The sequence below is a fragment of the Anticarsia gemmatalis genome, chromosome 8, assembly GCF_050436995.1.
Source record: "Anticarsia gemmatalis isolate Benzon Research Colony breed Stoneville strain chromosome 8, ilAntGemm2 primary, whole genome shotgun sequence".
Lineage (NCBI taxonomy): Eukaryota > Metazoa > Arthropoda > Insecta > Lepidoptera > Erebidae > Anticarsia > Anticarsia gemmatalis.
In genome coordinates, this window is record NC_134752.1 from 4,404,344 (window position 1) to 4,430,768 (window position 26,425).

A 26,425-nucleotide genomic window follows, 5' to 3' on the forward strand; every position below is an offset into this window, starting at 1 on the left:
TATTTGAAAATAACTTGGATGCGACACTCGGAATGCACCAGACAGGCAACGATTTTATTTATAGCCCAGAAATTCTGCAATTATCTTTTTATGCTCAATTCTCAAAGACAAAACTTGACTCTTGATCTTTTAGCAGAATTTGGATAACAAGACACGTTTATTTAAAAAACGATGTTAATTTTGCCGACAGGGATGCCCAAGAGACCTAGCAAATATTTTTAACATAAGCAAGTACAAAGAATACATGAAGAAAGTCTAGCAAAGCCGCAGTCACTACTACTAATGTTTATAACCTTGTCGTCTGTCAAAGATAACAAAGTAAAGTCATACGATTAGACGGCATTATTCAGTACGCCAACGACAAAAAGACAGTAAAAACTGAAATAAAATACAGCGAAAATATAATATCTGGAGACACCGAATATATTATTTTTATAGCCGACTTCGGAATATATGTACGAAATAATTGAATCCTAGTCGCTTCTAAATTCATTTCGGAATAAGAACCAAATATATGACTAAGACACTTTTCTTTATTTAGGACATAAAATTCTAGTTTAATATAGAAGTGATATAATGGAGTTTAAGTATATTTTTCTGACGTAATTTTAGAATGGTTAGTGTAGACCAAAATCATTAAAGACTATCCGTAAGTAGAAATATTCTACCTTTGTTTCATAAATTGGAGATAGAACATAGAAATAAGTAAATTAATTTAACCAGTTACAGTCCTTCTGCTGGGCCCAGCTCTCCTCCCTGTATGAGACTGGAATTAGGACTTTAACCCACACATTACTCAAGGCTGGTCGCGACTAACTTAGTGCGGAATGTAGACTTTAAATAACAGACTATACTAATACTACAATTCGTGTTTACGAGAAAGAACAAACCTATTCTAGAACTTTTATATTTAACTGAGTACTTTACCTAAGTTGGCCAATAAACCTAACAATGCATAAAACAATATTCTTAATTAACAATGCATAGACAATATTCTTAATATTTCTCAAGCGCATTTTAAATCGCAAAGTCTAAAACAAAATATATCAAATTGTCCTTCCGAACCTCGCCCGTCATCATATAATTAGTTTTTCTTACATAAAAGCTATCGAACAGTAAGTATATAAGGAAAACTTTGCACTTCACTAAGTTGAATGTGTTACTAAGTAGACCGCAGCAGAGAACTCTCGATAAAGATGTTTCCAAAGTTAATACGAACGCTAACAGTCCGGTTGCACTGAAATAACGAGACTGAGTAAGTTATTGGAAAACATATAATGGAAAAGAAAGCAATAATATTAGAGACATTAACTGAATAAATATGTTTATTTGATAATGAATCCATAAACCAAACATTCAGACCAATTCATAATGCCGTGTAATTAAATAATAATCATGAAAATATGTCTGTTTGTCTGTCTGAAACACCGTCACACCTAAACCGCAGAACCGATTTACATGAAATTCAGCATGAATAAAAACCTTATTTTTTAAGGCGTGAATTACTAATTTATGAAAGCATGGTCGCACGGTTCAATCAATACTTTTTAAATAAAATATGTAATAAAAATAAAATATTTGATAATACCAAAAATTAAAAAACTTAGCCTATAAAATAACGCAAATTCACCATCAAATACTGCTTTATACCGTTAGCCTATATATACTTTGTACAATACCCAAAGGATATAATTGGGTAATCTATATTTAGCAGGGACCATAAATCCTCCTTTTAGCAAAATACCAACAGTATGTGAGATTAAAACGAGATTACTGATCTGTAACCGCCCACGACACATTTTACCCTTTCAATGATATCGAAAATCCCAAATATTTGACTCATAAAATGACAAAATATTTCAATAAGTCAAAGGCTTAAATTTTAGGTCTTCTAAGACGCAACATTATCGTCGACAAAATACCTTACTTAAATAATATATTTAATGTTGTCAGTTTTAATTCATTCGAAAATGATACGTACAAAATATTTTATGACGGAGAACACATCATTAGTATTCTTATTGTGAGTGTGTACACTGAGACTCACACAAATTAACCCTCTTACATTACAATATATTAGTATGTGGCCCAGCATCATCCATTTAACACAAGAGGCCTTTCACAACCACAATGTCCCTTTTGTTCCAATCAGGACGAAATACGCTATAAGCGTTACGTACAAATAAGTATGTATGTAAATATAGCAGCGTTTTACGTACGCCAATAAAATACGCTCGACGGGCTACACAAAATTTTGGTCCTGCCAAATTTCACAATACAATTTATTCGTTGAAGCAAAGTGGAATTCGTCAAGCATCCTAATATGGACGAAATTAAAGTGGAGGTAGTTTATTACATATCCAACATTTTCATGAAGAGAGCCTGATTTAATATACATTTTATCCATATTTCATACAATATGAACGAAATGTTCTATTGAACAAATAACACCAATTTAATAAAGACCCTTCTGGGTAAGACGGATAGCTGCCATCATTTTCAGGAATATCATCTTTACCCGGATGACGTTTCCTAAAAATAACTCCAGTCCCTTTGAATCAAAGCAAAAGGGCCCTTTACATTATCAGATCAACATCAGATAAGGCCAGACCTAAACCCGGTTAATGTGAAGAAAGATTTTAATTTACTCCCAAATGACTTACGATCTAACAACAAAGTATACAAAATCCGTATAATAATACTTATTATTATAATTAACGTACCTTCAAACGCAACTGAAATTAATCATAATAATCCAAGTCTATATAGAATTAGCATTTCAAAACCAAAATTCATTGGATTCAACACCGCACTAATAAATGTGGCACATTGAAAAACATATCACGTAATAAAGTTTCACATTTTAACACTGAAGTTTAAAATACGCTGACGGCTATACGCGCGTATTCCATGGTGAGTCGGGGAGGGCGCGATACGCGGGTGGCTTGAACAGCAGCGCGAGGGCGACTGACACACTCTGATGTTCGGGAGAGAATCAACGCGTCCAAACTGCGCAGAGACGCAACCAAGGGATATTTTATGGTGTTCTAATATCGGTCAGACGGTACACCGAACGATGCTGGTGTTAATTGAAATTATATTTACGATTGATGAATGAAGCATTAGAGGATTTGGGTGGAGAGCTTTCTTCAACAAAATGGAGAATAATGTTTTCTAGACGAAAAGTTCTGCGAGGGTCTGGTTGAGATTTATTTGGGCGCTACGTACTTTTATCTCTTCGTTGTTATTCTTTCAACAAGTTTGTTGCTAGACTTGAACAGTTTCGGTAAACTGGAGTTTCGCTTGAGTTAGCATGCTTTATTTTTTCTGAAGTTCAACTTAATGGAAATGATGGTATCAAGTTTGTACTTCCTAAGTTTAAGTTGGATGAACAGAAGCTGTTAGAACCTTCACATAATTATAATAAAGGACTAGTGTAACACTGTTTTGGACAGCTCAGACAGCCCCGGGCTGCTATTAAGACTGTATAATAATACGCACGCATGTTGCTACGCCACCGGCTAATCAGTCAAACGTAAATTTTTATCCAATATTAATATCTTAATTCTAGTTTCCTTTTTTTGCATTCGTACAAGTACTTTTATTATATTTCAAGTATTTAAATTTGTATTTTATCTGCTGATCTAGGTTATTTGTGGCATAAGTCATTTGTCTGGCCCTTGAGTAACATAGAGTTGCTCCATAATAAGTCGATTGGAACCATTTCGTCTAGCAGTCCCATTACTCCCATTGGACAAGTAACAGCAATGCAGAACTGCAACAACGTACCATCCATAACATACATATGACAGTTCAATTCTCAAAAATATTTTTTAAATTAAAGTACGTGAACACTTGCCCTCGACTGTAATTATCATCACATAATGAATTTAATATTGATACGAAACAAGTAGTTGCCAGTAATTTAACAATATATATTGTTGAAAGTCAGATTGAAAACGTAACACCGTAAACATACTTCTGCTTGTTCCTATACTCTTTACTAGTATTGACCAACATAGCCCTAACCCCAAGAGTATTCTAAATAGCTTTATAACTCCTCATTTTTCTCAGACAGTATCGTTTTTTTGGTGTAAAATTCTCACTAAACTTAAAAGAAGTCGGGCTCTTTGAAGAATAATAGGGAAACCATGTTGGAGTAAGATCGGATGCGCAGTAACTTCATTTGCGTTGAGAAAAAAGCGCCAGCGTAAGGATTATAAGAACCGTTATCCGATACGCTATAGTCTATGGTGAAGATATTGTTATAAAATTACTATGCTACAGTCACGAGCAAAAATACGAGTACTCTGTCACATTTTCAATCGGACTTGAAAAGATCAATTTAATCATAACAATTAGTCAACAATAATCGAGTGTGTAGTAAATAATAAATAAGTGATTTGCAACCATTTCGAGTTGATAATCAGTAGTAATTACGTTATTTGATGAAAGTGACGTTGAAGTAGTGACAATATATACATAGATTTAAAAACCGCCTGAAAATCCATTCAGTATTATTTGAGTTAGCGAACAGACAGACAAATAGACGTAGGAAGGGTAGTATACTTATTTTTGTTAGTGATAATGTAGTAGAACAATGCTATAAAATATGCGGATACTTATTTTGCTAATTTATATTAATTGTTATTTCGAGTGTAAGCTCTCATTATAACTCTATTAAACTTTCAAATAACTAGCTGAAAATCAAATGAAAGTTTTGCCTGCAACCAAATTGTTATTGCGTTTTAACAAACTAAATTCCTGCATTAAACAGTGTTTACCTTAACCACCGAACAACGAAATAAATTAACATTGTACGAAACGTTTGTTTAATCCGAATGTACGATTTACCACAAAAAGTTTATAATGTTTTGACTTATTTAATAAATACTAAATAGGTTTAAGCTAAATAGGTTTAAGCTTTGGGCTAACTGTTTCGTAATTTAACTAGCATTTACGATGATTACACCACCCCCGTAAATAAGAAGCGTGATGTTTATGACTACAGTCTTTCATATTGCCATTACTGAGATTTTAATTGAAAATCAAATTTATTAGACTACCGCTGGTATTATCAAGACAGATAAACAAAAAATCTCTTTTAATTTTACTAATTGAATGGCTACGGCCTGTACGTACATACGTATGAGCTGAACGTCATGCCTATTCAGACTCCAAGTCTTCTTCAAATCGTCGACTAGCACAAATGGAGGTCAGAATTGTGAACCTGAAATATATTTTGGGCATTTGACGTGTTTCAGTCTGATTTTAAATTGCATATATTATTATGTTTTTAAAGCAGAACTACGAATTAAATTGATGATCAATATAATTAATCAATAGTGACAACAAGCTAGATATTAGTTCTATATCAACCAACATCTGATATTAATGTACAGATTTCGGTCATTAATTACAATATGAATAGAGTGAGAAAAAAACTCTGTCTCTTCTACCCGAGGTAAACATATTTATGGGGCTGTTAGCCATAAAAATGTTTGTCCCCATGGGAATGTTTGTTCCTAATCTAGGTGTTCATGTGTTGACACAACATGAAAAGTTATGGCGGTCTCATTGCTAGCCGAAAATTACACGATAAAAAAACATGGTGACATGTCTTTATTTTAATGAAGAATAATACTAAGGTACCTTATATGTGTTCTATGTAGAGGTAGAGTTAAAATAAATATAGTTTACAAAGTTACATCACTAGGTAACTATGTAGACTTCATAGTGAATGAGCATCTTTATTCAAGACACTTCTTGAAAAGAGATGCGCATTTACTATCATCACAAGGGCCCTTGCGTAGAAATGTCAAAAGTTATGATTGAGTGCACGATTATTTAATACCTACTGCATTTATAGCTAACTATCGACAAATGTTGTATGAAAACATGATCAGCACCCCTAGCGGGTTCCGTAATCAATATTTTAGTACATTTTAAATGTAAAATGTTCGATTTTTGATGGTACTAACTGAAGAAAATCATGTAACTGATATAAACATAGATCACACAGCAACACAGCTAGTTTGTCACGAATTCCCATTGAAGTAAAGACTATGGTTTATGTTTACTTATAATAATTTCATGACTACAAGCAGGATCAAATTCTTACGACACTTCCCAAAGCGAGAACACAACCCCCACAATTCTGTCAATCGTGGTTTTGAGCAACTGATATATTCGAATTTATATAACCACATAAAGGAGGCAGGTTTCAAAAGTTAAGAATAGAATCATTCCATATTTACTCGTAGTTTAGATATTTGTCATGTAGGTGTTGCCACGAATCAAACGCTAGTTTTTGTCTCGACAATGACACCTACGTATGAAATAGTTAAAATTGGACATTATTGGAAATTGTGGTCATGGGATCATTGAATATATTTCCAATTTGTTTCCGCCAACACATTGGCAATCTGTCTCCTTAGATGTGTTATTCAAATCTCTGAATTTAAAGTGTTACAGAAAACTATAACAGAATTAAAGATTTAGTATTCAAGTCCCAGAATGTGTAATAATATTTGTAGCAAACGATACAATAGTGCATCTGTATTACATGTATGCTACGGATTCGGATCTCATTTCATTCTTCCTTTTTCTATAAAATTCTTCAAATATTTTCGTATCCGATTAAAAACTATATCATAGGCCATGTATGCGATATTTGAATGACATGAATCTCATATCTGAGGTGATTCTTCTCTACCTATTAATCTGTTACTTTTAGAAACAAGTCACAAAAGTGTAATAGCTTACATCTCGAAAGAGATAGTCAACATTTTATTCTCCCAAAAAACCCAAGCGAGGGGAATCGCGAACAAACGCTCATGTTATTTATAAACTACATAACGCATTAAGTGCATTAAACTCCTACTATTCGTTAATTACCGCGTCTGTCTAGCTCGACCGACCATCAAAACTCACCGTTCATACTAATTAATGTCTAAACCAGAATAGGCGGCTATTTCTGGTTAATATTTGTGAAATACTCGGTCAGACATCATAGTAGAATTCATTCCTAAAATTGTACCAGCTTTGATTTTTATTTAAAAATTATACTCGTCATTTGATTGACTAATCTTTGATGCAATGCTACTAATATTATAAATGCGAACTTTTGTATGCATGTTTGTTATTCTCTCACGCAATTGATAATATTTGACTTACAGATAGCTTACAAAATTGGTTACGACATTGGATCTTGACACGCAGTAGCGTATCTAGCCAAAGTTAAGAGCTATTGGTTCTATACCGAGAAATTTGAAATGCAATCTTTCCTAGGTAAAAGCTAGGCAAAAACAAACTAAACAGCTAGGCAACTAGGTAAAAATATAGGCTAATAGGCTAATGTTTTATTTTATGCGTGCTATTTTTGTAGTAAACCTTTCTGTACCGCGATTCTCTACAGTCGGTACTGTCGATTATCTAAAGTTTGACAGTTAAAATGTACTGTCAAAATTGTTCCTGCGACGCCCGCTAGAGGCGCTGATTGAAATTTCTCGAATGTTAGCCGAATCGAGCTACAGAATTAAGTATTCAGTGACAGTCTCAATATTTGTATATTTTTTGATTCTTCAAAACTTTGTTAAAGCAAAACCATTTGCAGCTTTGTTTCACTACACTGCACTGCTACTGTTGCAAAATATTCGTATTTTTACTAAAACTATTGTCAATGTTTTTTTCACGGAATAGATTATTATTGTTTATATTTTACCTTTTATTCGTTTTGTGAACTATATTGAATGGCGTTTTAGTTTTTTTATAGAAAATGTTATTTTTTATAGAACAAACAAAGGATACTGTAAAACTATTTTTGCAACAATCGACTTGGTGCGACTTAAAATATTTATTGAATTATTTTTTTTGTAACTGGCGAGTTTTGGCATATATGTAGGATTGCATTGCATTGCATATTGTAATAAAAATAATGAAAAAAAAAAATATTTTATTATAATGAGAGGCCTAAAACGCGATTTAAAATTTAAAGGATAACTTATTTGTTTACCCGACGTTTCGCTGCTGCGAGTCAGCCAGTTTCATTATAATATTAGGTGTACAAGTCGAGAGAGTTTAAAATCGTAAAGAAAATGTATATACAGATCTATCATGAAGGAATTATTCTGTATTTTTATGTAGAACATGTTAAATTGCGTGAAACTCTATGCAGAAAAAAGAAACGTACCGTGATGAAATGATGAATCTCTACCTACTTTCGGTTGAAATTGTCTTCTGCATACATGAACATAGCCACATTTATATATTGTATCTATTCATAAAAACATACAAGCTTATAGTATTATCTTCATAATGATCAGGAAATTGAGCTATAAAACAAAACGTTTACTATGTGAGAGACATTTGCGAGCATTTTGCGGAAACTGCCGTCTTATCAGTACTAATATAATCTATAAAAGTAACAATAATCATATGAAGCAGAGTATTAAATAGTCAACAAAATTGCATAAAAATAACATAATTAACCAAACTTCTATTCAAAGTAAGAATTTATAAAATGTATAAAAAATATTGCTTGAAAAATATATTAAATTATTCCACTGCCAGGCTGTTCTTTCCCAGGATAGGAAATTGGTTAAACTTTAAGTTTTTTTCTTACTTGTCAAGTGTGAATTCTGGGCTTTGGAGTAAGTTGTTATTGTTTAGAAATATAACTGTCGTCCACTTCAAAAATAAAATTGAGTTCTTGAATGCTAGTTATCTAGCAATGTTAATGTAAGTAAAAAATTGAAATAAAAAGATAAAATGTAAAATTATTAAATATTTTTCTCAATTCATTCGATCAAAATTGCACATTCGTTGTATGTTATTAAAATTTATACTTCATCCAGCAATCATGACCATATATTAATAACATTAAATTAATAGTTCAATGATCTGTGATATTAATTAATTTCTGATTGTTCCATTAATACAGTTCTCGCCGCATGTCTCGTTAATCCTTATGTAAATAATGCAAACTGCAATATACTTACATATCTTTCGATTATAGCATGACGCAATATAATTATTATTGTTGGTACTTCTTAAGGCCTAAGCCCTCCCTGTCGTTTGGGAGGAGACCCTTGCCCTGCATTGAGACAGAAAATGGGTTATTAAAAAAAAAAGAAAGTACTTCTTCTTGCGTCGTGATAATTCTTACCAAGGTAAAAAGCACCTATCCTATGTGTTAATGTTTTCATGAACCGGAACGACGAAGCCTAATAAACTTCAGCAAGGCAAAAATAATACCAAAGACCTGTGGCCGACGCGTACTAAAAAGATTTAACTGCAATAAATAATCATATTTACTCGTTCAGAATCACACTTTTGTGTCATAAGTCTTGGCAGAGATCTAATTAATTACTTAATTAATACTTAATTATGATCTCTACATACTTCCCTTGCGTCATTCAAATCAAGGTAATAGTACCTAAAGTATTGGAATAAAGCAGAATACTACAAAATAACAGCGTAAAAGTAACAAAACATTGTAAGCAAACAAATTACAATCTCTAACTTTGATCAATGACACAAATGTACTGTTACATAGAATTGAGATAAAAGTTCAATCATCACACAAGTATCAACTAGAAAACCTCAGAAATATCAACATAGAAGAAATATTTTGATTCTTCAATAACCTGGTACTTGTCAGTTCATCGACCGAGGCTCGACTTTCAAAGCTTTAGTCAACCTGTGTCAAGTTTGATTGTATTAGGTCAATACTTGAGTTTACGATCAAAATTTTGACGAAAATCTGATGTAGTGTTTGAGAGATAAGCATCGTCATTTTCTGATAGAGTGCGTTGACCTTTTTGAGAAGCGTTTTAGAGTTTAGTCAATAAGCTCAATAAACTTTTTATTAATTTACTTTTCAAGATTTAGGACCAGTTTTACAGTTTACATTAAAGCTATAGATACACTATCTACTAATTGAAGTGACTACTGTCAAAATTTTACCTGATAAGTTATTTAATGTAACCGGGCCGTAGTATTTTTGTTTCTCATTTAAAGTATTTACAAAGATGTTTATGTGATATATATCAACCATAAACATTTAAAGTAATAATATTGCGGTCAGTACGAATTAAAATAATACTGCCCATTTAGAACAAATATTAATGTTTACCGATACTAATTTCATTTCAAAAATGTGCAATCGCTTTCACAAAAGTCCAACTATAAATTGGACTATTAACTAATTGGTTAACCATTTTGTAACCACTCACACAAACACAAATCAACCAAACAAACTAAAACCAATATTTGCATCGAAAAAAATGGCGGCCTGTTTGAAGCACCTTCAATTAAACACTATTTTTTCCGGTACATTTTAACACAATTTAATAATGTACGTTGAAAAGCAAATGGAAAAAACAGTTATTTTTTACACTGAGAATAAAAAAACTGTTTTTTTTTTGTGAATAATGTTACTCTGTTAGTTTGCGAGCCGTATGATGGTCAATAAAAAGGGTTATCGAGCATCGGATATTAATAGCTATTATACAATCGTTTAATGGGTTTCATTTAAAAATTACATCCGATTCCATTATTCGATTAAGCTATGTAAGGCTAGGCTTTAGGGTAGGGTTATCACAAATAAAACCTATAAAAATTATCACCTGCTAAAATTATATTCATATTTAAATACACAAAAAATAGTATCGAATAAGTAATTACAGTTTTTTGTTTTATACATATAAACATACATAATACCAATTGTAACACCTAAAGGTGTAGGAAATACACCCGCGTTGCACCATTAACAATTTTAGTTCCACGTTAAAGGGCCGAGCCAATTGCATATATTTTTTAAGGATAATTAATTAAATATATGAGCAGTAATTTAAAAAAAACGTTTAAAGTCTCGAGAGAAAAATTATTTTGAGTTTGTTTAGCTTATCATCTTATTGTCGAGAAAAAGATACTAAGGCTACAAGACGATAAAGCTATTCTTAAATTTATCACACAATTCATATAAGTTTATTCAACGTTGTGCATCTCAAAAGCCTTGAATTGAACAGTGGCTCTCAAATGTACCTGTAACTGCATTCACCATCTACGTTATTCCCAATGGACGGTTAGTTACTTCAACGTAGCTGTAGTAACCGGTAGTTCTACATCCGCTGCACTACGTAGCTAAGTGACTAAGAAATGCTATAGTGGTATGTAAATGCTATATAACTTGATGTTTTGAAATTGATGCTGTTAATTTCTACACATAGACTTTATTCATCTTTAGATTGATGTGATATTTGAGGGAATGGTCGCCTTTTTAGAGAAATTATCGTAGACATTAAGTAAACGTACTATTTAAGGAAGTTCGTTAAGTAGAAAGTACACTGATTTTTTACCATTTATAGTTGTGATTCAGCATAGAACTTAGTGCATACTCACTCTTTTTATTAGGTCGGTGAAAAAGTCTATTCGCATTATAGTCCGTATGAACTTGTAATAAAATCTTTTCTCTACACAAAATATGAAAAAAAATATCTATTGGATTTAATTTTTACCCAAAAACCTAGCCAAGTCAATCAACCAACCTACCCAAGTATCTTCTGGCAAAAACAAAGTACAAGTAACAGCAAGGCTATAAGCATATAAGCAAAAGCTAGTAAGCCATACTTAACTTCATCAATATTTTTATGGAAATTCAGTAGCTTTATGGATTTACGAAAAAATATTCCATGGAGCAACCCTGCATTGTTCATAGTCCCAGACCACGCCTCTGCCAACAGAACACAATATCCTTGTTGATATTACAAATAATTTATAAAATTCCCACTCACCCGCCGCTGACGCCATTCAATTAAATACGGATATCGGTTATAGTGGGAATTGTAAAAATACAATTAAGTATATTTTAATTTTCATTCTGGTCTGCATTTAAAGATAATAATTGAATTACTTTACATGAAATTTAATATTGATTTATAAGTACAGTTTTGCATAAAAAATAAACATTGCACATCATTTTATGTTATTCATTAAGAAGTTGGTAGGAATCGTAGCTAGTGACGTTCTTTAATCTGCCTATACCTACGGAAAACGGCATGTTTTTTGCTTACTTGTAAATGATCCACTTTTTTTGCTGATTGCAATTTGTGGTAAAAAAAATCATAAAAATTGGCTGGAATAAAAAAAAACAGGTAAGTAGATGTGATTTAGAACAATAACATCATGGTGCAACTCAAAGTTTAAACGCTATAAATTATATGCAGTTTTAAAATTTAATATTATCCCTCAACAAAAACTGAAACCTCCATTTCAACTCGGGTTTAAATTTAAATTCCAACAACCCTTAATTTTTCACTTCCTCACGTTCCCTGGTGTATTTTGATGAGAATTTTCTAAAGACTCTGTTACTTAATGCTTTTGTATTTTGTATGAACACCACGATGTTTTCCTTTCCTTATATTCAGGCTCTTTTGCCTTCGAGGTGGTTGACTTGAAAAGGTTTTATGGAGTACTTGTATAATTGGCTGAGGTGTTTGAGAAAATACGCCATCTTATTGTTGATGGAAAAGCGAATATAATAAGGTTTTGAACAGGTATTTTCCCTTTATTAAATTGTTACATGTACATAATATTGTAATGAGCCAAAAGGAAGTTTATTTAAAAAAAAAAACAACAAATATTATTGTATCAAAGAAAAAAAACGTTTATTAAGTAAAGAGAACTAAACACATTTACAACAACGATTCATTAAAATAATATACAACCGAATAGTTTTAGTACTTCAGCCGAAATAGAAACTAACGCATCATCTTTAATCACAGGAATGGGGAATAGCGTCTACTATTCCCAAGCGTCTACACACCACTTACTTTCAATCGTCCCACTATCAAAATAGAACCCATCAAACAGATTCCAACTATCACCAAACATAAAACCAAATATGACCCACAAATAAAACCGAAACTATGCAACATCAATCGCTGTCCCAAAATATCTGTTAGTCGTTTACAAAATTTGTACCCCGCAGATAAGGGAGAGGTCAGTAATGAAACCAGCTCAGGCGGAAGGGGCCACGATAAGGTAATTTAGACATAGTATACGGGCATATTTCGTCTTTCTATCAAACTAACCTTATTGATGGTGTTATAGTTGTCTAATCTACGGGAATGGTGCCAGTGTTGGGTGCTTGATTTGATTTCGGTAATGCTGTTTGTAAACATAGAGGGTGGATAAACGTGGAAGAGGGGACTAAATGAAGCGTGTTTATATGACAATATTATTGGGCAATTTTTGGCAGTCAGTACTATCGACTATCGAAAGATCGAGGTAAAAAATGTTTAAAAAATTGTTCCTGTGCTAAAGATCGGTTTTGATATTAGTACAGTTTAAAATTGTAAAGAATTATCTCTCTTATGCACTACAAATATGATAATTGATAAAGAACCAGAAGAATGACAAATAAATGAAATGATAATTATTATTCTGATGAACCACCGTTTTATAAAATGTTTCATATGACAACACATGTTCAAACAAACGACACTGTTAAGCATTATAACGCCGCCGCTGCTGAACTAGATAAATTGCATAATTAAGACTGAAGGCCAATTCTCTACTGGTATCAAGCCGGATCGACAACCGGCTAGCTGTCGAAAAATTTTGTATGAAAATCTGATCAGCGCCTCTAGCGGAGGCCGTAGAAATTTTTGCAGCACATTTTAAATTTCAAACTATCGATACTAAACTACTCTCGGTCCCAATTGTAGAGAATCCTGTTACTGGTCTGCACATATTTCTAAATCTCAGAGCCACAAATGAGAACAAATACAAAAATTAAGTCAATTTAGTTCGCCAATCCTATGTCCGCATCGAGTTTAAAACTTCGAAGCAGAAGTTACCAAACATACTTTCAAAAGTCTAGGGTTAAAAAACTTAAGAGTCGTACAATCCTCTTTCTTGTGCAAGTTTCGGAGAGCTTAAGCCTCTCTCGAAGGAACTGCGTCTGGCCTAATCCCCGTATGCAACCAAAATGTTCGTGGAAAGTACTTACCTATGTTATTTCTAGAGTTCTTGCTCTTTTGGTGACTTTACAACTAAGTTAAGTTAGTAAATCGTTATTTCTGTTTATTGTTGCATTATTTGAATCACATACGATTTAATATTGCGGTTATTACAATAATTTACCACTGCTGAGGAAAAATATGATATATGGAATTCACTGGTTCAACCGCTTTTCAATCATTTACAATTACACTATTCAATCTTAATTAATGAATTATTTATGACGGCGACATAACGATGATTTTAACTAAAGTTTTAGGCTCAAAACATTACAGATACTAAAAAAATGCATGGCACGCTTCTGATAATGCTGCTACTACTACAACTAAAAAAACTTCAAATAACTTCAAATAAAAACGAAATTGATCAGTAAGAACAATAATTTGTATGGATTCAACTTTATCTAGATAAAATTATTATTAAAACCTCCATCATAAAGTTTCTGGGTGTACAGGCATTATCTGGAATGGCCTTATATTACCTACATGAACATGTAAAATCAGAAACCCCTCATATAAACTTCTAATATATTCTCCAAAAATGTGGACCAAACGTAAAAATATATTAAAATAATAAGTCACTGTCTTTGGCTTAATACTTCGATTCCCAAGAGTTATTCCATTGGATCTTAGACATTCTATTATAGCATTTTACGCGGAATATAAATTTAAGTCGAACCCTTATCTTGTGATCTTACAGGTGAGGTGGAGTGCGGAAGCGTGTTGGTGAACGGGTTCGGCTATTTTCGTGAGCCATCGTATTTCTCCGGAAGATTTGTTACGTTAGGAACTAATCAAACCGCTGGCAATGATCAGTAGCTTGCTTCTCTACAGTAAGTATCAAGTAAAGAGATTTTGATATTAAGAATATACTACAAAAATAGGTCTCAGGGCGCTCGCTAGAAGCGCTCATCAAATTCTCATTCCGTTTTGTCGATAGCTAACCGGTTGTTGAAATTTTGTAGTGGTACTGAATTGAGCTACTGCAAGGTTGGGAAGTATAGTTAGAATAGTAGCCAATAACAAACACATGTTCCTATCAACATATCCAGGTATTCATACTAAATATTGACTTTTATCAAAATTGTGACTAATGGATTTTCTAGTGGGATGTCCTAGATGGCTAAGCAAGTAATTCACTTAGTTTACTTGCTATTTTTTTTATTCCAATTATAACAAAGGAATTAAAAGGATTAAAAACAGTTCTCAAAAATGCACTGATGGTCAAAAATTTTACCGTACCTACTTGAGCTGATCCCAATAAAATTTCAGAACCAAATGTGCTCTAAAACTAGAACAGCAATCAAAGTAAATACATACTTGAGCTATAAACGAATATTCCATAAAATTTGCGAGTATTTCCTTAAATATAAATATTTTATTAATATCATGAAAATTGAAAACCAAACGTAAACTGTCTTCTTGAATCACTGAGCCCACATTATGTTCACAAGGATAGGTAAAACAAATCCGACATTTGCACAGTTTCAGATATAATCCGGCAAAATATTATTTCCTATAAATAAACTGGAAGGATGTTAACTTTCCACGGTTTGTTTTTCTTTTCGAAAATCGTGGATTAGGAATTAGCCTTTCGTCGAAGGGCTTTTACAAACATATAACGGACATGAAGTGCACTGAGGCATGGAGACAGTTATTTATTTTATCATAATATGCTTAGTCGTCAACCTAGTGTCAAAGTTGTTCATGCTATTCGAAAGGCCTTTGACATAGTTTAACGACTATTATCTAAATTGAAAAAAGCTGAGATCGACTTTTTACGTGCCCTCCGAGATGGAGCCGCTTAGCTCCAATTTTATGTCACTTTGCGGTCACCCATCTATGGATCGTCTCAAAGCTATTAGTAAACCCCAGTCTTATTACTCCGTGTTGATTCCCACACAGGTGAGAACAATTAAGTGTCACAGCAGTCAAAGATAATATCTAAAATTCACTTAATTCCTTCTAAAGTCATGGTTTGTTTTTACCGTAAGATTATTCCCTGGAATCTTCTGTATTAAATGAGCTTCTAGGTAGTCAAAGTTTATACGAGATGATATCAATTTTCCGCTTTTTGAGAACATAATAAATGCGGAAGTGAAACATTAACTCGCGTAACACCAGGATAATTCTTGCTAAAAACATAACTTTGTATGAAGTAGCTTAATTCAATATTGTTGATAAAACTTCAAGATATGATATTATGCTTCTATTTTGGTTGAATTTCTTCATGTGTCAAATAATTTCTTTAACTTTCTTAATTGTTGATAGTCGGGTGTTGATGTTAGGCAGGTGGCTGGCAACTTTTGTTTGTTTTTGAGAAGGAGAATATGCTTGGTCAATCCCATTTAACGTTGTATAATTACAAAAAAAAAAGTCAGTGATTGAGCAGCTTGCAACCACTTGACCACCTGCGAAGGAGCGTCAAACAAACTAAAGTAAAGATAACAGCGTTAATTTGCGTGTATTATCAGATGGATAATCTTTATTAAATACCCACAAAACAACAATATCCCGATTATTTACTATAAACCCATCGCCCATAAAATACCCTTACAAATAAAACAAAAGTCGAAATGGTAGGAAAATAGAACTGCCAGTATTTTGCACGTTTACATTAAATTTTCTGTTGTTTTCTTTTCCTTGCGAAGGACTCCCTTTCGTGAAACATTTGGCGAAGCTCCGTGTTGATGTATAGCTGTTTTATGGATCAATGCTTTGCCTAATGGATATACAAGGTTTCAGTGTTGTGGCGTCTCTGTTCGATGGTTTTTCGGGACTTGCTTGATTTTAATGTATCTTTGTCAGTTGCCATTATGTTGTACGCTTTGTTTTATGGGTTTCTTATTTGTTTGGAATGAATAAGACATCTTGAAAGGATTAAATATAAAAGGTATATAACAGCTTAGTAGGTATAAATAACATAATACAAATACATATATGCATTGAGCATAGAAATCGCAGCAAAAATCTATTAAAGTGTTGGGTAAAATCAATTTACTTTTGTAATAAGTAGTGATGTCTTTCGGTGGTCACTCAATGCGTCATTGCCAGCACTTTGAAATAAACTGCAGAAAATTGCGTCTATTTTAAGGTTTTGAAACAAATATCACACACATTCTAAAGTATTATGCAACTTAAAGTATCTCTGTAAACGATACTGTGTAAGAGTTCGCAACAAACTTAATCAGAATAAAATAAGGGGCGTGGAAAACCAGCTAGCAACTTGCGTTTCTTTGTAAAGTGGGACAAAAAAATACTAAAAAGATATCTCAGCAAGTATGGAAAACTACAAACTGTCGAGAAAATGAAATTCAGGGGTATGTTAATCTGGAGAGTGGAGATAAAATAATTTGGTGTTGTCATTTTGTTTATATTTTTAAAGAATATGTTTTATTTTAGGATACAAATTATTATAGGCTTTTATTCATACCTCCAATCATAAAAGAAAAGTCTATATTAACATTTTGTCACGTTCATAACACGTTTGCGGCGTAATGGTTAAAACAGTCGTTACGTCTTTTCACCGCGCGCCGGTTGTAAGTTCGATTACGACACGATTACACGAAACAAAATGAGTGATTCACATACATTTGTTTCAACTTCAGTTGTTTTAGTGTCCGAAATGTTTAATATTGTAAAAGTTTCCGTAATACAAAACTAGATTTCAGTGCCGGAGTTTTGACATAAAAATAAAATTATAAAATACAATCGAAAAATGCTCATGGCTATGCTCAATAAACACTTTATTTATGACGTGTCTGTAGAAAATGTATCATATTATTCTGATTAATAATCAGATACAATTCAAATAACCCGAAAAATACACAAAAAATCCTTTTTATTCAAATAAGTCAACAATATCCAAGTTCTTATTTATTTGTTATTGTGAAGTACTCGTAACTGGCGGTCTTGTAAAGCGAGAGGTATGGATGTGATTAAAGCAAAGAAAGTTTATAAGGATAGTAAGTAGCGTTAGTCTTTGCCTTTGCCTCTTTCAAAAAAAGATTTATTGTATGTATTCATTATACAAACATGATTTCACGCCTTGATCCCAAAGGGGTAGGCAGAAACCAGAACGCCGCTTAATACGATCCTTACAAACTTACCCTTACCTCATTCACATCCATACATCTTGTCATACATATAAAGAGATACTAAACATTACAACTATATCTGTTGAAAAGTAAGTGCCCTTTGTAGATTTCGTCATTACACATGCACATACGAAGCCCTCGAGCACTTTCCGGGTGCTTTGCACGTGAAATATATTTTTGTTTGCACGAATAAAAATATAAAATGTTTCACGCATTAAAATTTAAAGGCTCATAAAATATTGGAATTTTTATTTTGTTCGTTAAATTTCGTATATCGCAATCATGCATAGTGAATGCTGAATTGTGTTTGCGCGTTTGTTTCGTTTTTATAGATTTTTTAGTTTTTATTATGCAGTCGGTAAGTAACGTACAATGGCTCTGTTTATACGTTTATTGTAACTCAATATTGGATTGGCACTTGTATAAATTGACGATATGAAAAATTTGAGAAAAAATTCAGTATTGAAAAGTCCTATTATTGCTTTTTTAGTGAGTTTTCTTTATATGCAGATATTTTTATTACCAAGTAGAAACAGGTTCTATTCAATTGTCAATATAGTAAATTAAAATTATGACAATTACCAAAGTAGTTTTCCTTCTATGCCCAATTTTTATTCCACCCTGTAAAGTCTAGATAGAACATTCTCAGAAACTATGACACCACACACGTGGTTTTATTTAAAAACAAAAAAACACATGCATTTTCACAACAATATCTGAAAGGAAGTAGGTAAAACATATTTTTTCCGAAACCACTTAGTTTACACTAACAGAATAAAAACTGATTCTTTTATGCATTCTGTATGCAAATTATAAAACGTATGAGTGCCAAATAAAATTACCGTAATAAATAATAAATATAAGATATGGTTGTAAAATATGTTGCACTTTAACTTTTTTTGTTTTACTAACTAGTCCGGTTTAAAAGCTTTATTTAGTTCCCAGTTTCATACAAACAAGAATTATAAATAATAGTTTTATTTAGCTTTAAAAACCAGTATTAATTGAATTGTTATAGTCCTTGATATGATAAATAATTAAATTGTTATAATCTTCGATATGATTATTACTACTTCTTTTGAATAAGTACCAGTTAGCTCATCTTGTAAAATATTGACAGGTATCTTTATTTTATCGTAAGGTAGGTTAGGTTATCCGTCACTTACACATGAGCCGCAAAACTGGTATTAAAGATTGTTGTTTTTATCGTCTTTGATTTGTACCATTTTAACATTATTGACCATCAAAGAAAGTGGTCTAAAAATGGAAAAATAAGCTCTCAATCCTCAGTTATTCTGTAAAGTATTTTATATTCATATTATTATAAAACTTAACAGTCTTATCGTTTCTTTTTCAACCAAAGTACAATAATTTAGGTCCTTTCGATTGAACGATATTGTGCGAAATGGAAGCAATGGCAGGCAAAATTGGCAGCAAACTGACATTAGTGGGGCAAAATCGAAAGCCAAAAGTTAACGACAAAAATTGTATTTGCATACTTCCCTGTTATTTTACAATTTGGATTACTTTCGATTTAGAATGCGGTTGATGGCGGTATTAAGAATCAATTTAAACTTCAAACAGTTAAGCTTTGTTTTAAAAGGAATGCGGATTCTGGAAGCGCATTAGGTTAGAGAAAATTTTAATGTGACGTAATAAAACGTATTAATCCCACTACTTGAAAGTAGGCTCCTGAAATATTTTTTAGCTTTTTTAAAAGATGCAAATTACTTCACTTATGGTCTATTCTTTACTGGCTTAAATGATGTTGAATTTGATTTTATCTAGTTAAGTGATTGTTATGTTTGTTTCAGAAGCTGATAACAGTCGTTGCCGTACTAGTATTTCAAGAAACCAACTCAGTCCGCCTCCACAAGATCTTTCAATTCATCGACGGTTATAAATCAGAACACAATTTAAAAGGATTTCTTCACGTTGGTGACGAATATGCCGTATTTGTTCGAGCACCCAGTTCACACGACAAATACATAACCTATGAGTTATACGAAGCCAATAACATACCGGACCATGATTTATTCAAACCAAACACGATAGCAATCACCAAAGTACCAATTGAATATATTAAAGAACAGTTGACGATATTCAGAAATGAATTATATAAAGCCAAGTATGTCGACGATAATGTTGTGCCTGGGACCCAGGTTAAGACCCTGCGGGAGTGGCAAATTGAACGAGCATTATCCTTCCATAAAGACCCCAAAATCTTATATGACAAGCTACCCGTAATGAGAACAGTTCTTTAACATAAAAAAATAGACGAAATAAACTCATTTTTATAACAAAGTGTACTTTTATGTATAGTCAATAGTCATATGTGTGAAAAGCCAAACAAAAGTCAGCGAAAATAAATTGGTAATAAAACATTGTTCAAGTATTGCAGGTATGGTTGTAACACGCTCGCAACTTCGTCTCCGCTAATAATCGTCGGGACGGAGTTAAGCCACTTTGGAGTTATAAAATCTTGGTATTGCGATTTCAGTACGGCAAAGTTTTACACTATTCTCGGGCAAATTCTGATAATTTTATATAAGACTCAAAATATGAGGCTAAAAAACCAACTTTGAATTACAGTTAACAAGTAGAATCGAGTTCATCAAACTCGATCGAGACATAAAAAAGCCTTCTAAAAATAATTTCATCATGAATAGGTATTTTCTGAATAAGATTTTTTGCTACGTGCCAAATTTGAAACCTATGACATATTTTACGCGAAAAACTCTGAACCGAGATATTTGCTTCAATAAAAACGGGTAACACATTTTCACACCATTCCAAAATTAACCTAGTAATTTACAGGAGTGAAAAAATCAAGAATCTTCGCCAAAAGGCGACGAGAGCTCGCTCAACATTATATTTTATAACCTCTGGAAGTATTTTCATCTGTCCTACATTCGTTTCCTCACTGAAAAGGGTATATTTTCCTTATCGAAACAGTTTTGATAAATAATTCTTAATATTCACTACTTGAGGCTCATTGACGGTCATCCATCATCTGAATGGTTCCCGGCAGCGAGCTGTGTTAAGAGTTTCTTATTCGCTACCACGGATACTCGAATTTGAAATCTGTTATTGTAATCACATTAACTAGAAAGTTCGAATTAAAAACTATGAATCCAGTGTTGGGCAAAATTTAGTTTGATTGATGATTGATGATTAAGATTAAATTATTTAGTCATGACTAATGAATAATGACTAAAAAAATTCAATCATGAGTCGTGATTGATGATTAATTAGTGTTAGTGTTAGTTATTCAATCATGACTAAAAGGAGATCATCCACGCTCCATACATTTTTGGGCCTTTTTTCAAAGTGCCGGCCAACAAAAAAAAGTGGCATGTATCGATAGAGCTAGCCATTTGAAGCAATAGTTAGTATGGCACGAAACCGGTAGGATCGCTTTGAACCGAGTTATACAGGTTTGAAGATTCATAATATTCAAACATTAATTAATTTCTGAAAGTGCTGTGAAACATAAAATAATGATTGATTTTGCTAGAATTAACTATCTAAAGCAAACGACCACTCTGAAGTTGATTTAAGGTCGTAAGCACACGTATCAACTCGGAAACGGGTCGTCACCGTATCAACTCGAGCTCATCAGTATTATTTGTATGTAATTCCCTACTGTAACACACTTATCGGAATCGTTATGTGATCGCCCCGGCTCACGACCATAGGAGTGGTTTGTATGCGCATTATGCATACACCAGCACCCAGGGTGGAGTGCAGGACTATGTGCAAATTCCGATAGAAGGGCGGGCATACCTTCTAAACCGCAACATGTGTCCTCATAACAAGGGCCCTCATCACAAATGGTGCCCGAAGCACAAAATATTGTTCCACATGCCGATGAGTCGGACATAACAACCCAACGGCAACACTCTAGGTGACCTCTTACCTAGACGATGGTTTGATAGTTGCACACAATCGAGGGTGCGGCCCCTTGGGTTCGCTAAGGGAGGATGCGCTGACCTTGCACTAGTCGCCAGTGACCAGTCCAGTTGCGACGCATTGAGGCGCCGGGGGAATCAAACTCGCACCTAAGAGGCCGCACCCTCGATTGTGTGCAACTATCAAACCATCGTCTAGGTAAGAGGTCACCTAGAGTGTTGCCGTTGGGTTGTTATGTCCGACTCATCGGCATGTGGAACAATATTTTGTGCTTCGGGCACCATTTGTGATGAGGGCCTTTGTTATGAGGACACATGTTGCGGTTTAGAAGGTATGCCTGCCCTTCTATCGGAATTTGCACATAGTCCTGCACTCCACCCTGGGTGCTGGTGTATGCATAATGCGCATACGAACCACTCCTATGGTCGTGAGCCGGGGCGATCACATAACGATTCCGATAAGTGTGTTACAGTAGGGAATTACATACAAATAATACTGATGAGCTCGAGTTGATACGGTGACGACCCGTTTCCGAGTTGATACGTGTGCTTACGACCTTAAATCAACTTGAGAGTGGTCGTTTGCTTTAGATAGTTAATTCTAGCAAAATCAATCATTATTTTATGTTTTACAGCACTTTCAGAAATTAATTAATGTTTGAATATTATGAATCTTCAAACCTGTATAACTCGGTTCAATGCGATCCTACCGGTTTCGTGCCATACTAACTATTGCTTCAAATGGCTAGCTCTATCGATACATGCCACTTTTTTTTGTTGGCCGGCACTTTGAAAAAAGGCCCAAAATGGATGATCTCCTTTTAATGACTAAAAATAATAGTTAAATAAAACTAAGCTTTTCAAGTCTACGTTCCATGACTGTTGATTTGTTAATCACAGGTTTTTAATTAAAGCTAGTTTTACAACAGAATCAGTTATTTTTTTTTTAATTTACACAGGTACACATTTGCAAAAATAAGTTCGGGCTAATTTAGTTTAAAATAATTTAAATCAAATTTTATAAATAATGGAATTATTTTCTTTCAGTCAACTTAAGGTGGTGATCAGTTATAGTTTTATAAATGTGTTCAATTAAACTAAAATTATGTCACCTGAATTAATTTTTTTAGTTTAATCATCATACAAAAATACAATAAATTAGTCATCAGTCATTTAATCATTAAATGATTGATGATTAATTTATTTAATCATGATTATGATTATTATTTTTACTCATGATTAATTCAATCATGACTAAATAATTCATGACTAAATTAGTCATGACTAATCAATTGATTGAAAAAATTAGTTGATTGACCCAACACTGTATGAATCTAATATTTCAAAAAATATGTTAATTGAAATATAATAATTTACAGCTTGTAAAACATAATTTAATATCACTGTTTCTCGGAAGTTACTTGGTACAAAATATAGCAAAATTCTGCACAGAAACCCCAAAGAGCGTAATTTACTGAGCTACTCAGAAGAAATCAAGCACACGCCAATTCAAGTTTACGTGAGCACTAAAACTGTAGCGAACCATTTATTGTTTCCATTAGTAGGGCCCCCGCCTTCATTATCGTATAATTTATTGCTTTTACGCGGCGCGGAAAGGGTTCATCACCCACCACGTCACAGTAAGGAAAAGTATCGTGAGGCATGCATCATTGTATTTTTCTTATTCCGATCTATTATGGGGTACAATGGAATAATGTTAGGAAATTACGGAAGCTTGGAATAATTTATCGATCAATCCGATAGCGGTCTTTTGTGTGATGTAAATATAAGTGAAGTATTTTTCTAGGAAGAAAAATGTTGTAAAGGAAACTATAATAATATTATTGGATGAAGGTTCTTGAATTTGTATGAAATAGCTGAATTCTAATTAGATATTATGAAATGATTTTTTTCCGTGGTAATCCTGCTTTGATCTCGCTTTTTGACAACATTACAATTATGACGATTCATAAAAATCCACCGTAGTAAACTTTGTACATATAAAGTAAGTAAGTAGTAAGTAAGTACAAAATAATTCTTGAACACATAAACTTCATTAGTTTACATAAACGATTTTTATATTTAGGACAAAGTAATATGAACATGTTCGACACTTCAATCACAGCAAAACATATCACTAACTATTAAAATTGTTTTACGTAGCTAAAAATGCACTATTTTTATCAAATCAGAACTGATACTTTAAAGATAAATTCAGGTAAAATACGAAACAGAAATTAAGCAGTCTGTTGTAGTCAGTTTGTATCAATTTATCCGTCGTGCAACGAAGTACCTAGATAAGTGCTTATCGGAAGCAAAGACATCGGTAGCTCACATTTTGCTTTAGCGAGGTAAAAAGAAGCTTAGGAGTCAAACTGTATTTGAAATTTGTACGAGAAAACATAATATAGTATCGCGATTTTCTGCAGACGGTACTAACGGGTATAAAAAATTTGACGATTAAAATGTTTTGAACAATTAGTTCCTACGACTAGGGGTGCCGATCAGGTTTCTATACATCACTTTTCGATAGCTAACCGGTTAAGGATAGTTGAGAGTACTAGAAAATTGCTCTTTAGGATGTTTGACCTGCTGTAACAATGACCGTGCGGTCTCACTTTTATGAATCCTTGTTTTATAACTAGATAACGTCTTTTGTTGCGATGCGTTATCTTTGATCTACATTTTTGATCCGTTTACAATTCGATTTACGATCATCCTATGCACTGACATACTTACGACGTGTGTGCTATAAAATACGTTCTGGCTATAAAATTGTGCACGGATTTGAGATTGAAAAGAGAGTAGGCATGAGTGTCGATATTGAGCATTGTCAATATTTCGGTAGTAAAATATTCAGGCTTTAGATAAAACGTAAATAAAACGCAGTGAATCGATGTTTTCTTTAGTGGTTTTTGACGAAAACAGGAAAACACCTCCTTAGCCCCGCGATAACAATATTTTTCGCCGTTTAGCATTGCAAAACAAAATGTCTTCTTTTTTGACACGTCTGTCGTTTATTTTGTTTCGAATTTGATGATTTTGAGCGTGAAAGGAGACGTAAATTTAACAAAATACTTCATCCGCTTGAATGACAATTATTCTTTACGAGAAATTGTTATTTTTGTATCTTGAAAAATATCGCAGGACCTCAATTTTATCTCAAACTGTACAAGTACATTGCTTATGACTAACTCTATTGATAAACACTGATTCTAAGAATTTCCAAGCTAAAAAGCCCAATAGAACTATTCCTAGATCCAGGAATTGTAATCGTGAGTCACTTAAATATCAATAAACTTTCTACGGTACAAAGTTTCTCTGAATCTGTAAAATTCCCGCTAAAACAAGATTTAATATCAAAAGTTAGAACTAATTCCTACAATCCCACTATTAAATTTAATATTAAACATCATATTTCACTTCGAGTTAGTTAAAAAGCCATTTAAGTAATCCATTGCTGTCAAAATAAACTGCGCTAGTGGTATAAACCTTCATTATGTACTTACTAATGCTAACATGGGTGTGTATTACACCGTCGCGTAATGTTACTTAAACTAGGTCAAATTCGGTCGCCTCCTTGGGAAGAATGATTCTTTACCAGATTTTGTGACGAGGGGGTTGATTTCGCTTTTTCCTTTCTAATTATGTTTTCACAATCACAGTATAAACATACGTAAAATTTGATTTATTTTTAAATTACGTTCTTACTAAATAAAATTACTAGTCTAGCACAGTATCTACATCTAATTTTTCTAATATATCTATCAAATAATGTTCATCATGATTTTTTTTTAAATTGACAAAAGAAAATCTCCTAACATTTTATTCGCTGTCATGAACAATTGTTGTATCGTGGCAGTGCAGTGTAGTGTTAATTGCGTGAAATCATAGGACCTATTGATATTCTACTTCTAATAATAATATTTTGTAGTTGTCAAATATTTTGTTTAATATGCTCGTCTGTATTTGTTTTTGAACTAATAATAGAATTTAAAAATTAAGTTATTGACTATTTATGATGGCTCGCCGTAATATGTGGATCGATGTTAAGATTTACATTTAAGACAAAAATACTCATGCAACTCCTCGGAAGTGTTTTTGTCCTCTTTTTCGATTATTAATTACTTCAAACATTTGATTAACGAATGACGAGACTATTAATATTACATTAGCTATACACAACTCTTCTTACGGTAGATATGCAAAAAAAATACAAAATAAAATCCTTAAATAAATTGTAACGCATCGGTGTGAATGGCGGTACGTGAGTCTTTCAACGACATGTTTCAGTGACGTTTTTCGCTTGGGGGACATAATCTCTGACCGAGGCGGTTCCATTAACGGACTTGCCCTTTTCCTTAATAAGCGCATAATATTTCCTACCAGCCAA

The 26,425-nt window shown here is 33.0% G+C and overlaps 2 protein-coding genes across 4 annotated transcripts in view; one reads left to right on the forward strand and one right to left on the reverse strand.

The window, feature by feature from the left end:
* The window catches only part of LOC142974600 (uncharacterized), a 100,307-nt gene extending 97,331 nt beyond the window's left edge, over positions 1 to 2,976 (reverse strand). For all 3 annotated transcript variants that reach the window (XM_076117036.1, XM_076117035.1, XM_076117034.1), the window contains exon 1: positions 2,724 to 2,976. The gene's annotated coding sequence lies outside the window, so the exon portion shown is untranslated. The remainder of the gene's footprint in view (positions 1 to 2,723) is intronic.
* Positions 2,977 to 18,350: 15,374 nt separating this feature from the next.
* On the forward strand, positions 18,351 to 20,438 carry LOC142974801 (uncharacterized). The gene is made up of 2 exons (XM_076117325.1): positions 18,351 to 18,479; positions 19,936 to 20,438. Exons 1-2 carry the CDS (start codon positions 18,471 to 18,473, stop codon positions 20,383 to 20,385), a joined length of 459 nt encoding a protein of 152 aa, XP_075973440.1. The 5' UTR covers positions 18,351 to 18,470; the 3' UTR covers positions 20,386 to 20,438.
* The last annotated feature ends 5,987 nt before the right edge of the window (positions 20,439 to 26,425 follow it).